This window comes from Euprymna scolopes, chromosome 37 (genome assembly GCF_053919585.1).
Source record: "Euprymna scolopes isolate OS-2025 chromosome 37, ASM5391958v1, whole genome shotgun sequence".
NCBI classification, from domain to species: domain Eukaryota; kingdom Metazoa; phylum Mollusca; class Cephalopoda; order Sepiida; family Sepiolidae; genus Euprymna; species Euprymna scolopes.
Genome location: NC_136518.1, coordinates 32,832,062 through 32,855,297, shown reverse-complemented (window position 1 = coordinate 32,855,297; position 23,236 = coordinate 32,832,062). Strand labels below are relative to the sequence as shown.

The 23,236-nt window shown below is 28.3% G+C and overlaps 1 protein-coding gene across 15 annotated transcripts in view; it reads left to right on the top strand.

The window, feature by feature from the left end:
* LOC145261125 (rap1 GTPase-activating protein 1-like) overlaps positions 1 to 23,236 on the top strand; it is a 1,259,270-nt gene that overhangs the window by 1,203,731 nt on the left and 32,303 nt on the right. For all 15 annotated transcript variants that reach the window (XM_080119382.1, XM_080119381.1, XM_080119380.1 and 12 more), the window contains 8 exons: positions 3,524 to 3,616; positions 5,945 to 6,004; positions 12,348 to 12,509; positions 16,745 to 16,848; positions 16,960 to 17,038; positions 17,389 to 17,442; positions 19,746 to 19,829; positions 21,381 to 21,481. In XM_080119382.1, coding sequence (XP_079975508.1) covers positions 3,524 to 3,616; positions 5,945 to 6,004; positions 12,348 to 12,509; positions 16,745 to 16,848; positions 16,960 to 17,038; positions 17,389 to 17,442; positions 19,746 to 19,829; positions 21,381 to 21,481 — 737 coding nt within the window. The remainder of the gene's footprint in view (positions 1 to 3,523; positions 3,617 to 5,944; positions 6,005 to 12,347; positions 12,510 to 16,744; positions 16,849 to 16,959; positions 17,039 to 17,388; positions 17,443 to 19,745; positions 19,830 to 21,380; positions 21,482 to 23,236) is intronic.

Sequence of the window (23,236 nt, the reverse complement as noted above, 5' to 3'; positions counted from 1 at the left end):
TCAAAGCCTAATAGAAATAAAAACACTAACAATGAACAGAAAAATCGTAGCTGTAGAACTCCGGTACTCTTACCACTACAAAATGAATGCCTAACCAAAAGCATTGTTTATCAGGCCACAATATTTGCCAAAGAAAACCCGAATAACAAAAAATATTACATGGGTATGACATCCCTGTATTTTAAAAACAAATATTACAATCACAGATAATCAAGTGAAAAATAGTATGACAAACCAGCATATGTAGGAACTTAGACAACTCTTGTAGAGTATATTTAAATGAAAAATTAACTATCCTAAATTTTTAAGAACCCCCAAATTTATTGAACTGCAGAAGTGAAATAGCAAACGTATGTATACGCAAAATAAGTTTTACTCTAGCATAACACATAAAATAAAAAATAAATAACAATAATGATAATTATAGTAATAATTAATAAATAAACAAATATAAACTAAAATATAAACGAACATATCCAAACACATACAAATTAAAACTCGGTCAATTTTTAACACGAAGAAAAAAGGAATCCACCCCCTCTAAAAACGAGCAAAGAAAATTGTGAATTAGAGGTCAAGTGAACCTCTTCCTGATAAACGGTACTCATCGACTGGGATAAATTCATGTGTGAATAATAAAGCATCAGATTGGCTAACTAGCAAACTCAGCATCACATGAATATATAAAAATATGCAGTAACAATAGCTTGACGAATCTTCACAATAATGAAACACAGAAAACTGTGTAGCTTAATTGCCATATTAATTTTTGCAAAACTTACTACCTAGCTCTATTTATGTATTGAGCACTGTTGAAGTAAATACTGAAAATAGGTACATAAAATTGTATGTAGATACATAAAATATTAATAAAATTATATATATATATATATATATATATATATATATATATACATATATATAATATCAAGAGAATACACACACACACACACACACATATATATATATATATATATATATATATATATATATGGAAAAGATATCCAGAAAGATTAGAAAAAAGAATAGCTCTGTGTTCAATCAGACGTGCGTGAATAATGACTTGCTGCTAAAATATATATACACACGCACACACACACACTTAGATTCTCTTGATCTTCTTTCGAAATGAGTTACAAACTATAATAACAAGTGGTTAATATTTGATATTTGTTTAATGTCGACATTTGGTGCCATGTCTGCAAATATGCGTGAGTGTGTAGACAAGTTGTTCCCAGATGGTTGAAGATTTTGACAAAGTAAACTTCCTTTTACATCAGGACAGCTTTACTTCCTACTGCTAGATTTTTCTTATGACAAATTTTTCTTCCGAAATCTTGCGTCAACATTAGAAAGAATTTGTCCTCCTACGAGATATTACCATTTGTGATTCTGCGCCGTTTCTTTTCTTGTCCCATTTCGATTTTTCTCTCTGCTTTTTTCCGTTTGACAACTGAATGTTTCTGTTACAAAAGAGAGCCAACTTCAGCTGTAATTCCACAGTGAAACAAAAAGTTGATCACGTAAGTCATGTTTAGCAATTCATTGTTTTTCTAAACCAACTTTGCTGCTTTCAATCGCATTTGTTGACTGACTCCTGCTGCTGCCTTGATTCTTGATAGACACCATCACAATCACTTGATCAGCGCCATTTCGCTTTACAAAACACATTATCAGCCACTTACTTTTTACATACTTATACTTAAGCGGTTCTCCAATCCAGCTAGTTCTTCAGTTCTACCTCAAGTGCTGTAGAATTAGCATTCCAAACGCTGCCCTGCTCGATTCCAATTCTTTAAATTTTAAATTGTCCAGCTTCAACTTCTAAAATTTTAAAATGTCCAACTTCAACCTAAGAAATCATCTTCTGCCAAAATATTTCGTAATATTAGATTTTAAACGAGACATGTTTTTCACAACTCTAACTTGTGTTATGTCTGTAATGAATGACATATAACACATTCTAAGAAAGTAAAGTGATACATGATGAAAAAACAGAGCTCCAGAATCAGTCATCCAAGCTCTAACTCTCACTTCTAAAAGACTTTCTCTATTCTATTGATATTTCCGTGGCATATGTCCGACTGAGCTCCAATCTCTGATTCATTCTTGTAAAACTCGTCTAGCTATCACCCTTTTCCTTTCTTCCTCTGTGCCTAAAACCAAATGAAACTTCCTAAAATCAAATAGAATTTCTTTGTAAGAAATTCCTGCTGACTACAACAGTTGTCAACAAGAATTTGACAAGTCGTCCCTTTTAAGTAATCAAATTTTGCCTATTCCACCCATCATTTCCAATCCTCTCATAATATTGTTCAACATTCAATCTCATTAACTCATACTCATTGACCATTAGTAAAAAAAAAAAAAAAAAAAAATTGCTCTTCAACTTGGACTCTACAATCTTGCTCATAATCAACATAATTTCTGTGGTGCTGCATCTATTGTATCTGGATTTAATAATTGCATTTCTCGTGTGGAGTACCAAAAATAATCATGGCTCAAAAAGGACAAAAATTGGCAGATATTATTATTCTTGGTAAAATATAAAATATTTGGCTGCTGCAAAATATGAAGAGAATAACATGTAATGAATAAAAATACTGATTGAAATAAACAAGGGAACATTTAATAAAATGGATGAATACTAAGTAAAATAGGATGAATGCTCACCAGTTTCAATCTTTGCTTATCAAGGTAAAAAAAAAAAATTAACAATCTATATAAATGAATGAAAGTGTTGGAGAAATAAATGGGGAATCAAGAGAGAAAAACACCAAAACATGTGGTTGAAGAGGCTGGTGGTGACAATCTCATAAATAAAAATTCCAATCATTATTTGCACTTATAGATGTAATATTGTCACAGCTTACCTACATCATCATGTAAATTGTTGTTAATTAAAAGTTCTTAATAAATGCTGCAATTCTTTTCACTTGTTTTGGAATTCAAAATGGCCACTAAGTGCCACCCAGATACTTATTAAAGCTAATTAATAACAGACTTTGACAAAAATGAAAATTGTTTTATTTTTAAAACTTTCTCTTCCCAATAAATTCTTGTCAATATAGACAATGAATGTAACAGATTTTTTTTTTTTTTTCACTCTGGGTGGTAATGTAGGTATAAGATTATCCGGTCATGGATGACAGAATGAAAGCAATTTATTCCTGTAACTTAAAAAATGGATCAATTCTAAATCTGTATAAGTTCCAAAGTTCAACATAAAGATTTCTAAGTTTAAAAAAAAAATGCTCTTGAAGAAGGTTGGAGTTTACATCAGCTGAAACGTTATGAATATATATATATATATATATATATATATATATATATATATATATATATATATATAATAACAAGCAAGATGACAATAGTGGTTTGAATACTTCAAATTTTGAATCTTTATCTCAAAACTTTCAAAGCATAAAGTTGATAATTAAACACTATTTATTGATAATATAATTTTTAGCTATTTATGTTTCACGTTCCTTTCATGTATTGACAATTTTTCTTTATTTTTTAGGACTTTCTTGAAACTCTTATGCAGTACCAAGGACGTCGACTCGATGAACAGCGTTGTCCCTTACCATCATCTCTGAAGCAATCTCCTTTACCTGTATGTATTTTCTTTTAATAAAAATTGTACTTTTTTTTAGCAATTACAGTAATTTACTGTCATTAGCATTTTTATTAATCGATCATTGTTTTTCATTATTTTTGTTCATTTTTAAGACACTACCCTCCTTTCTTATCTTGAAAAAGAAAATCTTCACAAACCTGAAAAGTTTTAAATTCACTATTTTCGTTTTATTAAAATAAGTGACTTTCAATAATATTTTACATTAAATAAGTATTCCTTAAAAGCAACATAAATTGCATTTGAAATACACATGCATGCACACACATCTGATCTAGCATACAAAATTATCTTGTCAGATTTTCAAAATCAGACACAAGTAGCATTTAAGCTGACAAATATGAAATTTGCATCTGACTAGTCAATTTTCATTTTTTATTATTGTACCATTCTATTGGAGATAATGTACTTTGTTACAATCTATTTAAAAAATTGCATAGTCTGGTCCTGTTTCTAAATAATTACCTAAAAATACAAATCAGCAAAAAGTAGTAACTCAAATTTTTAATTATAAACATTATAGCAGTTTTGTTGTTTTTAATTATAAACATTATAGCAGTTTTGTTGTTTTTAATTATAAACATTATAGCAGTTTTGTTGTTTTTAATTATAAACATTATAGCAGTTTTGTTGTTTTTAATTATAAACATTATAGCAGTTTTGTTGTTTTTAATTATAAACATTGCAGCAGTTTTGTTGTTTTTAATTATAAACATTGTAGCAGTTTTGTTGTTTTTAATTATAAACATTGTAGCAGTTTTGTTGTTTTTACCTTTAAACAAATTTTTTTGTAAATTTGCAAACAAATAAAAATTAAAAACTAAAATGACTTTTCTCAATCCTGAGCAATGCCGGGTAATTACAGCTAGTAAATAATAAATGTGACTTACCTTATTTACACTTTGTTGCAGTTTCACAGAACGTCTGATTGTTATAAATACTTAAAATCTTCATACATCTGAATGCAAATTTAAATTTAATAGAAAAGCGAATTCTGAAATCTCTTTTTAAAAAAAAAACAAATGTATGAAGTGTATCACCAAGCATTGTCACATAAAATTACCTTGCATGTATGATATTCATAAATATGTGATTATTTATACATTTAATCTGATTTATTAAAGAACAGTATCTACCTTATTATATTCTGAATCATCCCTGTTTGCTGGTTTTTATTTTAGGTGATTATTTAAAAATATATCGTTATTGCCTGTTTTCTCAGCCAAACTAAGTAATTAAAAAATAAATTGTAACAAAGTATGTTATTATATTGCCAATAACACAGTATAACAATAACAAATGAACTGTTTAATTTCTCAACTTAAATGCTATTTGCATGTGACTTTGAAAATTTAACACAATATGTTTATATGTTAAAAAAGATGTACGATATGAAAAGTAAGAATATATATAAGTGTGCTGTTTTATGAATTTGTTTATTTTGTTTTATTGTGACATAAATATTTATATGTTGACATTTTGGTTATAAATTATTGGTTTTTATTTTTAATCATTTTGATGCTTACCTTTTATAAATTCATGCTATTTTCTTTGAACAGAATTCTCAAATTATATTCAAAGCATGTGCTACTTTTTAAATTTTCACAGTTAATGTCAACATTAATTTTTATTTTAATTTTCATATTTAAATAATCTAGTACTATGTTTATATGTTTGTATTTTAGAATTTACCATTGACTTGTCCTTGAATGGATTTTCTTATATAATTTTTTCTCAATTATTAATATTGGTATTTATAGTTGTTTTGTAGATTACATAAGCTATCAAACACTTATTCATTAATCAATAATTAGTTTTAATCCAACAATTAAGGGTTGATTAAAATGGCAGACTTCACATCTTAGATATGGGTATTTGAAAAAAATAATATTTTCCTTTAGTTTAGAAGCCATGATACATTACTTTTTCCTTGAACCTTAAATAAAGCCAGAAATTTATATTTCACAATTGTTTAAAGATTTAAAAAGTAAATGATGGAACTATAAAATTCAAATATATCATGCATTATGGTTTCTAAACAAAAGTTTAATAAAAAATCACATTTTTTTAACTGCCTTTGTCATATCAAAGACCTGGCATGCTTAAGATTGTTTCATGGCTTCCTGTGAAAAAGTACTGATTGTGCAATTCATACAGAAATATTTTTGCCCATGTTAAAAGTTTCTAAAAATTCATGATACATTTAAATCTAAGTGCAAAAAAAAATATAAGCACATTTTTTGTTTGTTAACTGTTTTTTAAATGTTAATCAAAACAAAATAAAATTTGAAATTGTTAATTTTTCAGGCGAGTGAATCAGCTGAAGAGATTCCAAAACAGAAGAATGATGAAGAGCTGGTTAGAGAAGTAAGTAGATTTAATGTTTGGATGTTTCTTCAAATTTGTTTCCAAAAAAAAATTATAACCTGACCTATTTTCGTTTTAACGCCTCCATCTTTTATCTTTGGCTGAAGAATGATGCAGTTTTGTTTGCTTTAAAATCCAATTCCTCATTTTACAATAGAAACAGGTTTTAATATACAATTGCAGCTGTGTAACACATATGGCGAACAGTAATATAAGAAATAAGGCAGAACCAGACTGAGACATGACGTGAATTAGGTTTATCAAATTGGTTGAATGTTATGTTGCATTGGTTTCTGTATGCACTCATGCGACTATAGGATAAACTTCCTACAGAAAAAAAGGAAACACATATTTCCTTTTTCCTTTCTGGTTCAATTTCACTTATAAATTAAAAGAACAAACTTGTTTTTCAAACTCAACAAATATTTAAAAAAAAAAAAAATCATATAAATGGTGAAAAACATTGTTTAGGTTATTAAATTTACAAACTTTCTTTTTTCCTATATGTACTTAGTGTCAATGGAATTTCCATGAACAGTTTCTTTCCAAAACACCCATCTATGAAACACATTACCATGAGATTGCTTCTCTGCAGGCTACAACATAGTCATATTCAAATCCAATTAATCTCTATTCATTTTGTTTTTACCTTTGCTTTTAATTAAATGTGATACTTAAATAAGACAATGTTGTTTTGTTTTGGAATTTTTGAGAGATGATAATTTGTATTATTTGGGTTATTCAAACTACTTTTCTCATCTTGAGTGTTATTTTCTCAATGTTTTGGTTGATGTGAACTCTGACCTACTTCAGGTGTATATTACTGAATTTTGGAATCTGCACAGACTTTTGAACGGAACTCTTTATTTAATCTACAGAGATGGCAAGGAGCCATGTCATAACAGATGAAACACTTGAGTGATGCTCTTCTGGAGGTTCAGTCCTCTGTGCGGATGATATTCATAATATAATTACAAATTACTTCGGACTTCTACCAAGTCATCGATGGTGGAATGAGAGCATGCTACTTCCATGGATTAAATAAACGGATTCATTTGAAATTCCGTGCAGACTCCAGAGTTTGACATAAAGATTCCAAATTTCAACAAAATACATTTTTTTTTTTACATAGAAGTTACCACTTGTCAAGGCCTGATAGCCATTCAAGGATATGAGTAAATGAGTGTATGATGGTCACTGAGGCAACAGCATATTAATAGTCAGTGGTGGAAATGGGGTAGAAATGGAATATTGGGGGGGGGCAACAAAAACTTATTTACATTAGACTTGAAGATGATCATATTGTAGTCAACTGAAAAGCAGGCCAGCAGAACAGAGTTCCATAGGCAAGCAGTTCTTGAGAAACAGCTATGTTAATGGAATTTGCATTTAGAGTTCAGCATAGATAGAGAGGGGGGGATGCTGTTGATAGTTGTTGTAGATAGACGAGTGTTTGTTTTGTGAAAGTTTGGCAAGGGTGCAATTGAAATTCAGATGAGTTCCTGCCATGAAAATAATGATAAAGAAGTTTGGAGGTTATATCAGCTGAAATGTGAAAACTCAAGATGAGAACATTAGTCGGAAAAATACAGATAATACAGACATTTTTAATTCTAAAAATTCAATGAAATTTTTATAAATCTCAGACATTTTAATTATTCTATAAAATTCAATTAAATTTTAATCAATCTCAGACATTTTAATCATTCTATAAAATTCAATTAAATTTTTATCAATCTCAGACATTTTAATTATTCTATAAAATTCAATGAAATTTTTATAAATCTCAGACATTTTAATCATTCTATAAAATTCAATGAAATTTTTATCAATCTCAGACATTTTAATCATTCTATAAAATTCAATTAAATTTTTATCAATCTCAGACATTTTAATCATTCTATAAAATTCAATTAAATTTTTATCAATCTCAGACATTTTAATCATTCTATAAAATTCAATTAAATTTTTATCAATCTCAGACATTTTAATCATTCTATAAAATTCAATTAAATTTTTATCAATCTCAGACATTTTAATCATTCTATAAAATTCAATGAAGTTTTTATCAATCTCAGACATTTTAATCATTCTATAAAATTCAATGAAATTTTTATCAATCTCAGACATTTTAATCATTCTATAAAATTCAATTAAATTTTTATCAATCTCAGACATTTTAATCATTCTATAAAATTGAATGAAATTTTTATCAATCTCAGACATTTTAATCATTCTATAAAATTCAATTAAATTTTTATCAATCTCAGACATTTTAATCATTCTATAAAATTCAATGAAATTTTTATCAATCTCAGACATTTTAATCATTCTATAAAATTCAATGAAATTTTTATCAATCTCAGACATTTTAATCATTCTATAAAATTCAATGAAATTTTTATCAATCTCAGACATTTTAATCATTCTATAAAATTCAATGAAATTTTTATCAATCTCAGACATTTTAATCATTCTATAAAATTCAATTAAATTTTTATCAATCTTAGACATTTTAATCATTCTATAAAATTCAATTAAATTTTTATCAATCTCAGACATTTTAATCATTCTATAAAATTCAATGAAATTTTTATCAATCTCAGACATTTTAATCATTCTATAAAATTCAATTAAATTTTTATCAATCTCAGACATTTTAATCATTCTATAAAATTCAATGAAATTTTTATCAATCTCAGACATTTTAATCATTCTATAAAATTGAATGAAATTTTTATCAATTTCAGACATTTTAATCATTCTATAAAATTGAATGAAATTTTTATCAATCTCAGACATTTTAATCATTCTATAAAATTCAATTAAATTTTTATCAATCTCAGACATTTTAATCATTCTATAAAATTCAATGAAATTTTTATCAATCTCAGACATTTTAATCATTCTATAAAATTGAATGAAATTTTTATCAATCTCAGACATTTTAATCATTCTATAAAATTCAATTAAATTTTTATCAATCTCAGACATTTTAATCATTCTATAAAATTCAATTAAATTTTTATCAATCTCAGACATTTTAATCATTCTATAAAATTGAATGAAATTTTTATCAATCTCAGACATTTTAATCATTCTATAAAATTCAATTAAATTTTTATCAATCTCAGACATTTTAATCATTCTATAAAATTCAATTAAATTTTTATCAATCTCAGACATTTTAATCATTCTATAAAATTCAATTAAATTTTTATCAATCTCAGACATTTTAATCATTCTATAAAATTCAATTAAATTTTTATCAATCTCAGACATTTTAATCATTCTATAAAATTCAATGAAATTTTTATCAATCTCAGACATTTTAATCATTCTATAAAATTCAATTAAATTTTTATCAATCTCAGACATTTTAATCATTCTATAAAATTCAATGAAATTTTTATCAATCTCAGACATTTTAATCATTCTATAAAATTCAATGAAATTTTTATCAATCTCAGACATTTTAATCATTCTATAAAATTCAATTAAATTTTTATCAATCTCAGATATTTTAATCATTCTATAAAATTCAATTAAATTTTTATCAATCTCAGACATTTTAATCATTCTATAAAATTCAATGAAATTTTTATCAATCTCAGACATTTTAATCATTCTATAAAATTCAATGAAATTTTTATCAATCTCAGACATTTTAATCATTCTATAAAATTCAATTAAATTTTTATCAATCTCAGACATTTTAATCATTCTATAAAATTCAATGAAATTTTTATCAATCTCAGACATTTTAATCATTCTATAAAATTCAATGAAATTTTTATCAATCTCAGACATTTTAATCATTCTATAAAATTGAATGAAATTTTTATCAATCTCAGACATTTTAATCATTCTATAAAATTGAATGAAATTTTTATCAATCTCAGACATTTTAATCATTCTATAAAATTCAATGAAATTTTTATCAATCTCAGACATTTTAATCATTCTATAAAATTCAATTAAATTTTTATCAATCTCAGACATTTTAATCATTCTATAAAATTCAATGAAATTTTTATCAATCTCAGACATTTTAATCATTCTATAAAATTCAATGAAATTTTTATCAATCTCAGACATTTTAATCATTCTAAAAATTGAATGAAATTTTAATCAATCTCAGACATTTTAATCATTCTATAGAATTCAGCTTTTCTCAGTCCATAATTTCACACGAGTTTTAACATACTGATACATTTTTCATTGCTTTTTTGGGTGTGGCTTCTTAAACAAATTAAAGGTTCCAAATATATCTAATTATTATAACCCCTAGGTAATTTGGCAAGTATTTTATCTCTTTTGTTATCAATAGCTTTCTTCCTACAAAATCAATATTTGTAAGTTTTTCTTGTAAATTGTTGCAGCATGTTGTTAAGAATAAAATTGCATTTAATTCCTTCCATAAAATATTTTGTCTGGATTGGAATTATTATTAAATAGCTGCTATCTTAAAATAAATAAAATATCCTCTGTGTTTGTCAATGCAGTTAATTTCCTTTGATTGAAACAAACAATATTTTGGGGAAAAATAGCATTTAACCATTAAAAGTAAAGTAAAAAAAAACAAATTGCAAATAAATACACTATCGACTAAAATTCATTGTTTACGTATAAATAAATTTGGATGTTTTATAAATTCAGTTATTTTCCTTATGTAACAAAACCAAAAAGAAACATTAGTGTATTTAAAATTAAAGAAAATAAGGTATAATTTTTAAGTGTTGAATAAATTAATACAATAAAAAATGTCAATAGAATTTATGATAGACTTGTTTTATTTCATTTTAAGCTTCTGTTATCACTGGCAGTCATATATCACTAGCAGTTATATATCATTAGCGGTCATATATTAAGATTCTTTTAGATCATAAATTATTTATTATTGACATTTAGTTCTTGTATTTTGTGAGCAATATTGCTGATAAAGGTGATGAATTGCTGTTTTCTGTTTCAGAATCTATCCATCCAATTTTTTTACCTAGAAGTAGTTTTTTCTTCTCAAAGTAGTTTTTCTTTCGCTCCTTACATCAAGTGGCTTCATGCTTTGTCTGGAGAGATCTTTTAAAAATGGATACAAACTCTACAACATTAAAATAAAACAAGTGAAGCATACATGGTTCCCCGTGAGTGCACAGTAAACGAGGCATAAAAAAAGACTAAGTTCAGCAATTGCCCTCCCTCCTCCCATTTAGTCCCAAAAGTCCCCAGGGGACATCAAATCCTGATGAAAATGAACAAACAGTGCACTTTTTAGGTCTTAACATATGTAAATTTGAGTTCTGCACCATGCAAAAAAAGAAATGACGAAGTCCATCATTTGCACACACCCTCACAATTAAACCCAAAAGTGCCCAGGGCCTTAACATATTTAAATTTGAGTTCAGCACTATGCAAAACTGCTAAATAGATAGGCACAGAAAATTTTGGACAAATATGGTAAAATAGTCTAAAAAAAAAGGAGTGTTTTTATAAGCCCTAAAAGAGATCATGGGGCACACCCAAAAGTTATCGCAAAGTATAGACAAACAAAATTATATAGAAATCAATTAGTTACAATTTTTCAGAAAGTTTTATAAAAATCTAAAGCATTAATTTTTTTTTAATAAGTACCAAAGTGTCAATTTTAGCCATTTTAACTGGAGTTTTCCCGGAAAATCCATTCTGTAACCTTTTTACTCATATCATGTTTAATGTTTGTGCCAAATTTCAAAAAAATTCCAAGGCGTAGTTATTGCGAAAAGTGTGGGCAGACGAACGGACGAGGATGATTTTACAGGTCCACCCTCCTTTTGTCGGGAGACCAACAAATTTTGTAAAATTATTGAAAATTGTGTAATTAAATATTGCTATGAAATATTTAGGTGTTTGAATTATAAGAATGGTCTGTTTAATTTAAATTACAAAATTAACTATATAATTAAAAATGAAATTAGCCAATTAAAAAATACTAATAAAATGTAAAATTATCTTTATTGAAAATATTACAATTTTACAAAATAAGTGGTTTTTATCTATTTTTTATAAGAATGTCTTTTTTTGGTATCAGCTATAGCTTTAATACTTTACTGGTGTTTCACTGTATGACCTGATTTAGAATTTAAAAATAAAAAAACGATTTTTTTTTCTTGCGGGGCATGGGAGCAACATGGTAAAACCTGGAAGAGATGAGTTATCTACCCTTGTATATTTGTTTATATTTTTAATTGATCTTTGTTTTTTCAGTAACAGAAATTTGTTTGCTATTATTGTATCATTCTTATTTGTATCCTTTTGTTTTATTTATTGTTTTGGTGTTTTGTTTTATTCCTTTTTTTCTCTAATTTAGTTGCTGTCCAAACCTGGTCCTTATCCGATGATTGTCTTGCCCCAGTCTGGACGTTACTGGCTTGATGGCACCCCAAATGATAGTGATACCCCTGGCAAGATTAAATTGGAAAACACTGGGTTAGAAAATGCAAAATGTTACCGGGAATATTTTCTTGGAAAGGTAAATATATGTGATATTTCTGAGGTTTACATGGTTTCCATATTTTGGTTTCTACTTTTGAAAATGTTTTGGGTCAGTAACCCATATGGAATGAGGTTACAAAAATAGGCAGAGAGAAACATTGGGAGATAAGGAAATGAATGCGCATGGTAGCTTACACTCATTTCCTGAGTAGACCAACTATAGAGATAAACTTAGATGTGAATAATTAAGAAACAAAGGGTGGATAATCACATGATTAGAAATAAATATTACAATAATTAATTGTAACAGAACATGCAATAAATTCAAATAAAGCTTCTTAGAGTGTTCTACTGAACACCTGGTTAAGTGAATAAAAGTTTGGTAAAGAAATCTTCTTGAAGAGATTGTAAGTTTCATTCTTGATGAAAGCATTTAAGAAAAAACTAATACAAGATATCTGAAGTCCTTTTGAGTGTATTTTAAAAAAGATAAAAAACAGTTGAAAACAATCTGAAACATGTAAAGAATGTAAATACCATTTGTTTTCGGTGTTTTATCAGAATTGGTATCACTTTCGATTTCTTATCCCAGAATTTGGTTAATTCTACTTTGACTTTGGAATAATTGTCATTTTTCTTTTTCAAATTCCCACTTCATCACACTGATCATCATCTTCATTATTTCAACTCACAATCCATCCATCTTATTAACCTCAAGTATTTTTTTAACTTCATAAGTAAAATTAGTAAAAAATTAGTAAAAAATAAAAAAAACAAACAAAAAAAAACAGAAATCGCCATGTTGATTATTTTACATGTACTATGTTGTTGGCCATCAACAGTTGTATCATATCCAAATTATCACTTATGTCACTGTTACATAGACTACTAGAATTTTTTAATAGTAATAAGTGTCATATTTACCCCAACTATACTTTTTGTCGGGTGCTGAATTCTGTATGAATAAAGTCCGTCACACATTAACACTGTACAACATGTGTATATTTATTTCTTGAGACTATCCTCCAGCCTAGAATATCAAATTGAATTCATATTAAAAACAAAATTATATCTATCTTCTAACATCTTGCTAGATTTTCAAATAGCAATCCACCTGATATGAACTAGTGTATTTGTTTTTTTTTTTTTCTTTACCTTTCACTATGTTATTAGGACAAATATATTTTGTTTTGCATCAGTTTCTTTCTGAAAATACTTATTCAGCTAAGAAGACTTTTAGAAGGGATACTTTCCCCATAGTCACTAAAAATTCTTAAACATTAAAACAACGTCATCATGTCAAGAGTTATTTCCTTGAATTCTTCCAAATATATTTTATATTTTTAGACATTATAAGGAAGTTTCCACATTAATTACACTAGCAAAACCAGACACCATAATGACGTTCAACACTGGACAAGGCACACACTGCTAATTAATTTGACACTCATAGTCTTTAAATCAGTGATAACTACATTTCTTTCGCCTCCATCAAAATAAAACTTATATAACTGGATTCACAATAAAATTTACTTTAAAATGGTATTTTAATATTTTTGTTGTGATTTGTATATTCAAAGAAATTGCTATTTAAATCAGACTGTTAATGACGAAACATGCCAACATAGCATGGCCGCTGGCAGTAGATCACTTTTTTAAGCGGTTGGGGTGTATTCACATAAATACTCAAAGTGGAAGTTGTACCCGTCGACGACGTTTCTAGCTGTTTTAGCTAATTAGGGAAAAGAATCGTCTTTGCTATGAAATTTGAATACGACACTTCCAGTCAAAAGTTAGAAGATCTCAAAGTTGACGCTTTGTAGTACCAAGATAATTAAAGACAGAAACTGTGTTCAAACACTATTTAATAGTGAAAATATTAATTTCTTTAATTCTAAAATTTGAAAAGAATTGGATAAAAACTTATGTACAAATAGATAGAAGTAATGACAACTGCATATAAACATAAGAATTGTTGTGTGCCGAGATGCACGCAAAAATCTGTAAACAAGTGTTCGTCAACTAACTTACAAACATAACATATTCATTTTATTTTTTTTATTATTTAGAAAACATAAGTTTTAATCATGGACAAGAAAAGAATATATTTTTGAAAAAGAACAACTTACAATGGACATTTTTTTTTGTTTTGTTTTTTTTTGTACTTAGTTTTCGTGTCACAAATAAAACATCTCAAAGTTGATGCTTTGTAATATAAAGATAAATAAAGATAGAAACTGTGTTCAAACGCTATTTAATAGTGAATATATTAATTTCTTTTGTCCTAAAATTTCAAAAGAATTGGATAAAAACTTATTATGCACAAATCGATAGAAGTAAAGACAACTGCATATAAACATGAGAATTTTTGTGTGCCGAAATGCGCACAAAAAAAAATCTGTAAACAAAACTTACAAACATAAATTATTCATTTTATTTTTGTTATGTAGATAACATAAGTTTTTAATTATGGGAAGGAAAAGAATATTTTAAAAAATAAATTCTTCGAAAAAGAATAACCAAATGTGAATATGCTTTTAAACCACTTATCCAGTTAAGTAAAAGAATGATTTTTATTGGGTTTGTTTTACAATCCACAGAGGTATGAAAAAGTGGTCAAAAAACAAATATATAACAAATAAATGTTACCAAAGGCAAGTTACTCTTCTACCGACCTCGATAAATTTTTGGTGTTGTAAATGTTTATTCTGTTCAAAAAACAAGTAGTGTCGAGCGTTACATGAGAGCAAGAAAAAATGGACGTGATGTCCTTGAAATCTCCACAATGACTTAAAAATAAAAAATTATACAAAATAGTAGTAGAAACTCACCCGATAATTGTCACGGTAACTTGAAGCTGTTAAAATGAAATTGAATTATCCTAATTAGTCTAACGAACTTGAAAACATAATTGTAATCTGCACAAAATTTCCTTTATTTGATATGCTACAAGCCATACTTTGTTAATTTCTTTAAATTGTGTCGTGGTTGCCATCTTGGATTTCCTGGTTGCCATCTTGGATTTTTAACTGTGTAATGATGACAAATGATAATGTCCATCAAAATAATATTTCGCATGATGATAAAGCCTTACCTCCCATTTTTTAACGTTTTTTTTATGATGCTTCTACTTAAAGCTGTTAAAATGAAACTTAATTATGCTAATTAGTTTAATGCACTTGAAAACATTATAATTGTAATCTGTACAAAATTTCCTTTAATTTGATATGCTACAAGCCATATTTTGTTTATAATTTTTTTGAATTGTGTCATAGTGGCCATCTTGGATTTTTTGGTCGCCATCTTGGATTTTTCATGATGCTATAATGGCAAATGATAATGTCCATCAGAATAATACTTCCTATGATGATAAAGCCTTACTTACCATTTTTCCTAGCTGTTTTTATGATGTTTCTACTCAAAGCTGTTAAAATGAAACTGGAATATGCTAATTAGTCCATTAGTTACCAAGTGAGATAGTCATAAATAACACCAACTGAACCTTCATGGTATTATGATATTTTCAAAATTTCATCATATCTTAAAAATATCTGTAGATACAACTTTTTAAAGATGGGTTAGTCTGTAAATTGTGCAAATCTCCTACCATTTTCAGTCACAAACTTATATGCATTTGAATAGGATTGACTTAAGGCAAAATGTCCAGTGAGCCAAACATTTTTTAATACCTTGAATGGTCATAATTCCAGTTCTAATGGGCTGGTTTTAAAAAACTGAAGATATTATTTCTTTGTTTTTTATGTTCTTTTCAATAATGCTTGACTTGAGTTTATTCAATCTAAAGAAAAAAATATGGTGTGGTATTGCTGATTACACATTAATTATTTGACCTTTTACTTAAATAGATTAAAACTTTTTAAACATTCCAGTTTCACAAAATAATCTGATAACAGAATTGTTCACTAAAATTTTTTTCCATTTCTTTTCAAAAAAAGAGTCACTTATTTTGTTTTTACTCCTGCAGAAACTTTGGGTATATACTTCTACTTTGCTATACAATTGGATTAGTAAATATCTATCATCAAACTGTGCATATGTAATAATTGTATCAGTTTCTATATTAAGATCCTACAATATGTTAGCTTCTCAGGCATAAGACCTATTTATGGTGTTACTACTACTACTACTACTACTACTACTACTACTACTAAATTGTGCCTGTGTATAGCATTTGTATAATGTTTTAACGTGCTGACATTTTGGTCAAGTATCATAAGAGTAAAAGATTTTTTACCATTTTACTTTTTTCAGGAACATTTTAACTATTACATAACCGACGATATACTCGGCCCAATTGTGATGTCAATGAAGATGGATAATTCAACACCACAGGAATGTGTCCGCATCATTTTAAGGTAAAATTATTTCATTTTCTTGTAATCTAAAATTGTATGCTTTGTTTTACCATTTTCTTGTTAATATTTAATTCTTTTTAATAATTATTTCTATTTGCTTTTTTCCCCCAGAACGAAAACGTTTGTACGGCATGAAATTGTCCCGTCCAATATTATTAGTGATTTTCCAACTCCAGACAAATTAGCAAAAGTAAGTAAAATGATTGTTATACACAATTTCATTTGCTCAACTCAAATGAAAGATATGTACTAAGGATTTTCTTTTTTTTTTCTGTAAGGCTGAGGTTCAGGAGGTTTAATGTTTTGAAATCTTAAAAGAAAAATGTCTCCCTTTTTATTTATCTGACAACTATGTGGAAAGATTCTGTATACCTAAGAGATTTCAATTAGAAAGAATGGATGAGAAATTTCCTTCTTGTTCCTCTAACTAATTCTTACAATAGTTTATTTGTGGGTAGAGGTCAGTTTTACTTTGTTTTTAACGGATAATATGAGTTTGTTTTATTCTGCTGATGAAATTTATTTTTTCTTTCTTTTCAGTGTTTATGCGAGGAAATTTCCATAGAGAAATTCTATCCTGTTTTATCTCCAAGAGTAAGTATGAAAAACAAACTTTGTTCAGTTCAGTACAATTTTTGGATATTCTAATCATTGTGATTTCAGCTATCATTTCTCAATAATAATAACCAGATAGAATATCTTATTCTACAAAAGAACATATAAAAATAAATTTAAAAGTAAAAACGTTTTCAAAAACAAAATCTTTTAATGAAATCATTTTTATTTTTCATTTGATTGAAATATTTGGGCATCATTCTGGAAATTCTGATTTTTTTTTTTTTTTTTTTTTTTTTTTTTTTTTTTATGAAATGAAATGACAATCCAGGGATTATTTTTCATATGAAATGACAACCCAGGGAATATTTTTCATATGAAATGACGATCCAGGGATTATTTTTCACATAAAATGACAATCCAGGGATTATTTTTCATATGAAATGACGATCCAGGGAATATTTTTCATATGAAATGACAATCAAGGGATTATTTTTCATATGAAATGACGATCCAGGGATTATTTTTCATATGAAATGACGATCCAGGGATTATTTTCTCCTCAGTCTCAAAGCTAACAGCATATCGGCTATTTCTGAAATGGACTTTTTTCCCTGTTGACTGCAGTATATTGCTGGTCCTGTGCAGTTGTAGGAGATTCACCCTCTGAGGCTTCAGCTTCTCTCTTTGAAAAGGGTTTAGTTTATAGCTAATCATCTGAGATGCCCCTACTGGGGAATGCAGATAATGCTGCCCAGCCATTTTTTGCAGTCCAAAGTGCTTTTCCTTTAAGGCGTTTGGCTCTTCAATCCTCGTTTTTGACACTTGTGTCACATTTTCCTGCCCTGGAAAAGAGATAAGTAACTCTACAACTGCTACTAATAATATTTACGCATTTGTATGCATGTTTTTTTAATGAAAATAAACATAAAAATGTTAATTTTTATTTCACTATTTTCTCATATATTCTAGAAAATCAAAATTGAATCTTAAAAAACAAATCCACTAAAATAGTATGAGACACTATTGTCATCTAATATATAAAGTTAAGTCGTCTGGATTCATGACTGCAATAGAATTGTATCTGACAAATTTCTACAGAATTTCAAACTGAACATATTACTATGAACCAAGTTTAACAAAATGGAAGAAGCTTAAAGATTATATTTGTCAAAGTATTGCAAAAATAAAATCCAAAATAAAAATAATAGTCTGAGTTATCCTGATGTTATTTCCGAAATCAAAATGAAACTTTATTTCTTGTGAAGAGTTTATTTTCCTTACACTTATTGTAATTAATATCACTCAAAACTAGGCATTAGCCTTTTGGTTAAGATCAATATATAGTATCTGTTCTGATACTACACTTTCTCGTTTCTGTCCTCGGTCAGTGAAGGAAAAGTTCTTCTTGACTGAGGCTTTTTTTGTTTCTGTACCAATTCAGCTTTCCCCTTTTTGGGGAACTGGATTTTCTCCATATTAAAAACTGACCTTGTGTCTAATTCTGCTCTTGTGGGAAGGTAAATGAATAGAGATTTATAATAGCTCACATTGTAAAACAGTAGATATACTCGGGTCATCTTTTGGTTTATCCACTGCCCAGTTTAAGTTCAGCAGATATTGAACAAATCATTTTGGAGACATTTTTTACTGTTTTTCACCCCAAACAAAGCATATTGTCACTTGGGATGTAAGGGACTACTATTTGGAATCATGTCTAACAGGGAACTGTAGGGAGTTGAGCAGCAGGATGTTTGTTCACATTACATTTAAACTTCTGCAGTTTAGTACAATTAGGGAGGGAATTTCAATGTCTAGCAGTTCGAGAGAAGAAACTATTAGAGTAGAAGGCTTTCTGGCATCTGGGTACCTCAATAGTGAAAAGGTGGGATTTTGTTGCTTGTCAGATTAGTCAAGAGGGCACAAGTGCTATAAGTCCATCAGGGCACATTTCATTAAAGTACTTGTAAAACGGGCACAGGGATGCAAAATTGTGGCGATGGGACAGAGGTTGGAACTTGACTGACAGTGCGAGACTTATTAGATTGATAACTCTTCTTTGTATCCTTTCCAAGATGGAGAGACTAGTGGTAGATGCACCAGCTCAGATGTTCCATGCATGGGTGTTCACTAAATATTGTCACATTTTTGTTCATACGTTGTCCAGTCATTATTATTTTTGTATCATTGGTTTGTGTGTGCAAGTATGTTTGCTTTTAGACATATGATTGCGCTGTGGATGGTTATCTAGTTTCACTCTTATTAACATAATAATTAGAAACTATTCACAAGGGATTATTGAGCTGACTAAAATAACATTGTTTTCTATTTTTCTTCCTCAGGCATCTGAAAAAATTGTTGCCTATGATGAACATGTGCTGTGTAGTAAATACAAGTTTGGTGTTATCTATCAACAGTTTGGACAGGTAAGTAATTTGATTTGTACTTTAGTCTTTTTGTTGTAAAAACAGAACAAAATATGTACAAGAAAAAGTTTTGAATTTCTAAATATTTAATCAAATATAATGTAATATTTTATCAAACATAAAATTTTTTTTAAAAAATTACTTGATTCTGCATTAAATAACCAAAAAATGATTGATATGCCATAAAACAAAACAGGCAAGCAACCATTTTAACTAATTATTTAAATTAGTAAGGAAAAAAAATGAAATAAATTAGATGGACTTCAAATATACTAGATAAATGTGGTCTATTAGGTCACCCATTTAGCTCTACTTAGATTGTTTGAATCAGGAAAAAGTGAGTTTACAAAGCCAGTTGAATATAAAAAGACAAAATCCAAAATTAGTCTTTTTCAAGTTATGAGTTAAATAATATTACTATCTTTGGTGATATTCTCTTTTACTTATAATGGATTATTCTTTCTTTTTGTTATTACGTTTGACTGTTAATAAATGAAGAAAAAGTGACAGCAGTGACAGAATGATAGAAAGTAAGGGATGAGTCACTTGATGAATTAGTTGCAAGTTACGGCTAATTAAACCAATTAAAATCAAAGTTTTCTTAAACACTACTCAATCCCAAAACTAAGAAATATTTTAGCATGTATTTTGTGTGCATAGGAAAAAAGCCAGAGTAAACAATCATTAATTAACTAAGTATTAAGTAATTTGTATTGTTGCAATATTTTTGCTTTAATGTAAGAGTATACCTCATGAATTTGGCCGATTCTATTTATAACCATGTGTGCTAAGAATGAATTGATCAGATGTCGGAACAGCTTTATAAAATAACTGAGTCTTGTTGAATTCTCCAGTGTTTCCATGTTAAAATAAGAAAACCGCTATATTTCTGCTGATGGTAAATTAATTCTTTGCTTGGAAAAGTTTCTTTAACTGGATTTATGCTGCTATTCTTTTTGCTTGGAATTACATTTTTCTATTTCAAAAATGACTTTACACTTAAGATAGATATAGTTGATCATTATTTTATATCTAATTGAATAAAGAAGTAAAGAATACTAATGCATTAGCTTTGGTCTAACGGTTCTTGTCAGGTTGGAGTAAAATTTAAAAAAAAATAAAAATGGAGAAATGAAATGTACAACAAATCTGAGGTACTCATTGGCTGATAATAATAATTGCTTATTGAGGTCGATATGCTGTATAACCTTTGATATGATTGGATAAAAATCATTAATTCTACAAAGAATATTGGCACAATCCCTATTATATAAAAAGAAACCCACAGAAGATTCTTATTCAAGCAAATAAACATTTTAAAACCATGCATATCCAATCAAACCTAATTGAACTGAGCTAGGATGAGATTGTTTTGATTTGAGTTCCTAGATGAGGTCTGATGTTTTTAAACCCCAAACTTTAATAAATCCAGGACAAAGTATTTTGATACATGAAACAGATGAATATAAAAGTAATGTGTGATGTATTTGCTGTACTTTAGTCAATGTTTTGATTTGAATTTTGTTATTTTCTTTTAAATTTTGGAAACAGACAAAAGAAGAGGCTTTATTTGGAAATGTTTCTCACAGCGATGCAATGAAAGAGTTCTTGGATCTTATTGGTGACAGAGTTTCATTAAAAGATTTCCCAGGGTAAGTTAACACGGATTTGATAGTTGGACATTGTTCTTTTCATCATATTCTTTGATTTTTTCATTAAAAACATTTTGTACTGAAATTATTTCTTGATAATAGTTGCACAGATTTCGAACAAATTCTAGCATACACTAATCATCATCATCATCATCATCATCATCATCATCATCAGTTTGTCTGTTTTACAGGTTTGCATGTGTTGAACAGCTTTTAGAAATTGACTTCCAAATTAACCTAACTCTTACCAAGTCATCATTTATCTCTGTTTCCTTAAATTTATCCTTATCATTTCTTTCCACAATTTATTTTGCTTTCCTCTGCAAACTGACCCTGTTATGTCAACTGTTACCAAACCAACAAAGTCTCCTGTTCTATACTCCTCTCTCTATATAATGTTCTGATTTAATCTTCCTTTCAGTTCATCAGGTATGAATTCTCAAAGTGAATCAAATAGAATCAAATCAGATTTTATACATATAAAAGACTCAATATCTTTTCCGATAGAGCTTTATAACAACAACAAAAATAAATTTGGTTTGTGTGACACTTTATTAGAGTTTTATAGCTTATCTATTGAAGCACAGGATTGAGCAGATGTTAATGTGGTTGCAATAGTAAGGAGTGGTCGGAGTAAGTTCAGGTCATTTCTACCATTACTAACCAGCAGGAAATTACTACTGTCAACAAAGAGAAGAGTCTATTGGACATGTTTATGCAGTGTAATGATGTATGGAAGTGAAATGAGGGTTGATGACATGTGTTGCATGGAGAGAAATATGAAAATGATATGATGGGTGATTCTTAAAGACATGCTTATTTCTGATAACCTGAAAGGAAGATTAAATGTGGACAGTAGTGAGAAATGTGTGCTGAACAGTAGACTTGAATGGTATGATCACGTTGAAAGAATGGATGAGAGTTCTTTGGTTAGTAGATGTAGAACAGTTGAAATAGCAGGGTCAGTTCACAGAGGAAGCTAAAACAAAACATGGGAAGAAGTGATAAGAATGGACTTGAGAGAAAGAGGGCTAAAGACTTGGCCAGAGATAGGTTAGTTTTTAAGAGCTGTAAAATACATGCCAGCAAAATGTTGAACCAAACATGCTGATGATCATCACGATCATTCAGGAATAATAGTATGATAATGGTATGATTTTCAAAAAACAATAATCAACAGGTGTTGTCGCGTTGGCCACACAAAATGAATTAAAGAAATATTATTCATTTTGTGCAGCTAACGCGACACCCTGCTGATTACTGTTTTTTTGGATACTGTTATCAAACCTACGGACTAACACAATCGCTTGCTGAATTACACCATGCAGACCAGGAAAAAGAGAGAGGAAAAAAAAAAACTCCTTGACAAGGATGTATACCATTGAAATATTTGAAGTAAACAAATAAATTTATTTATATCCCAAAAAAAATGTGTTGTTTTTAGTCTTCCAAATGTATTCATGTATATACATAATTCTTAATTTCAAATATGTGCAATGCTTCAAACACAGGTAATATTTCTTTAATTTTATTTTTGTTCCAATCCAAAGTGCCCTTTTTGAGGGAGCGGGATTTTCTCCACATTAAAGACCAACCTTGTGTCTAACTTTGTCCTAATGGGGAGGTAAATGAATCAGAAAATAGACCAAATTAAAGAAAGAGAAATGGCTGTTCATAATTATCTATGAATACTTGGTCAGAAACTGTTTGTTTGAAGGTTGGATGGAACTGGGTTTATGTTTACACAATATCGAA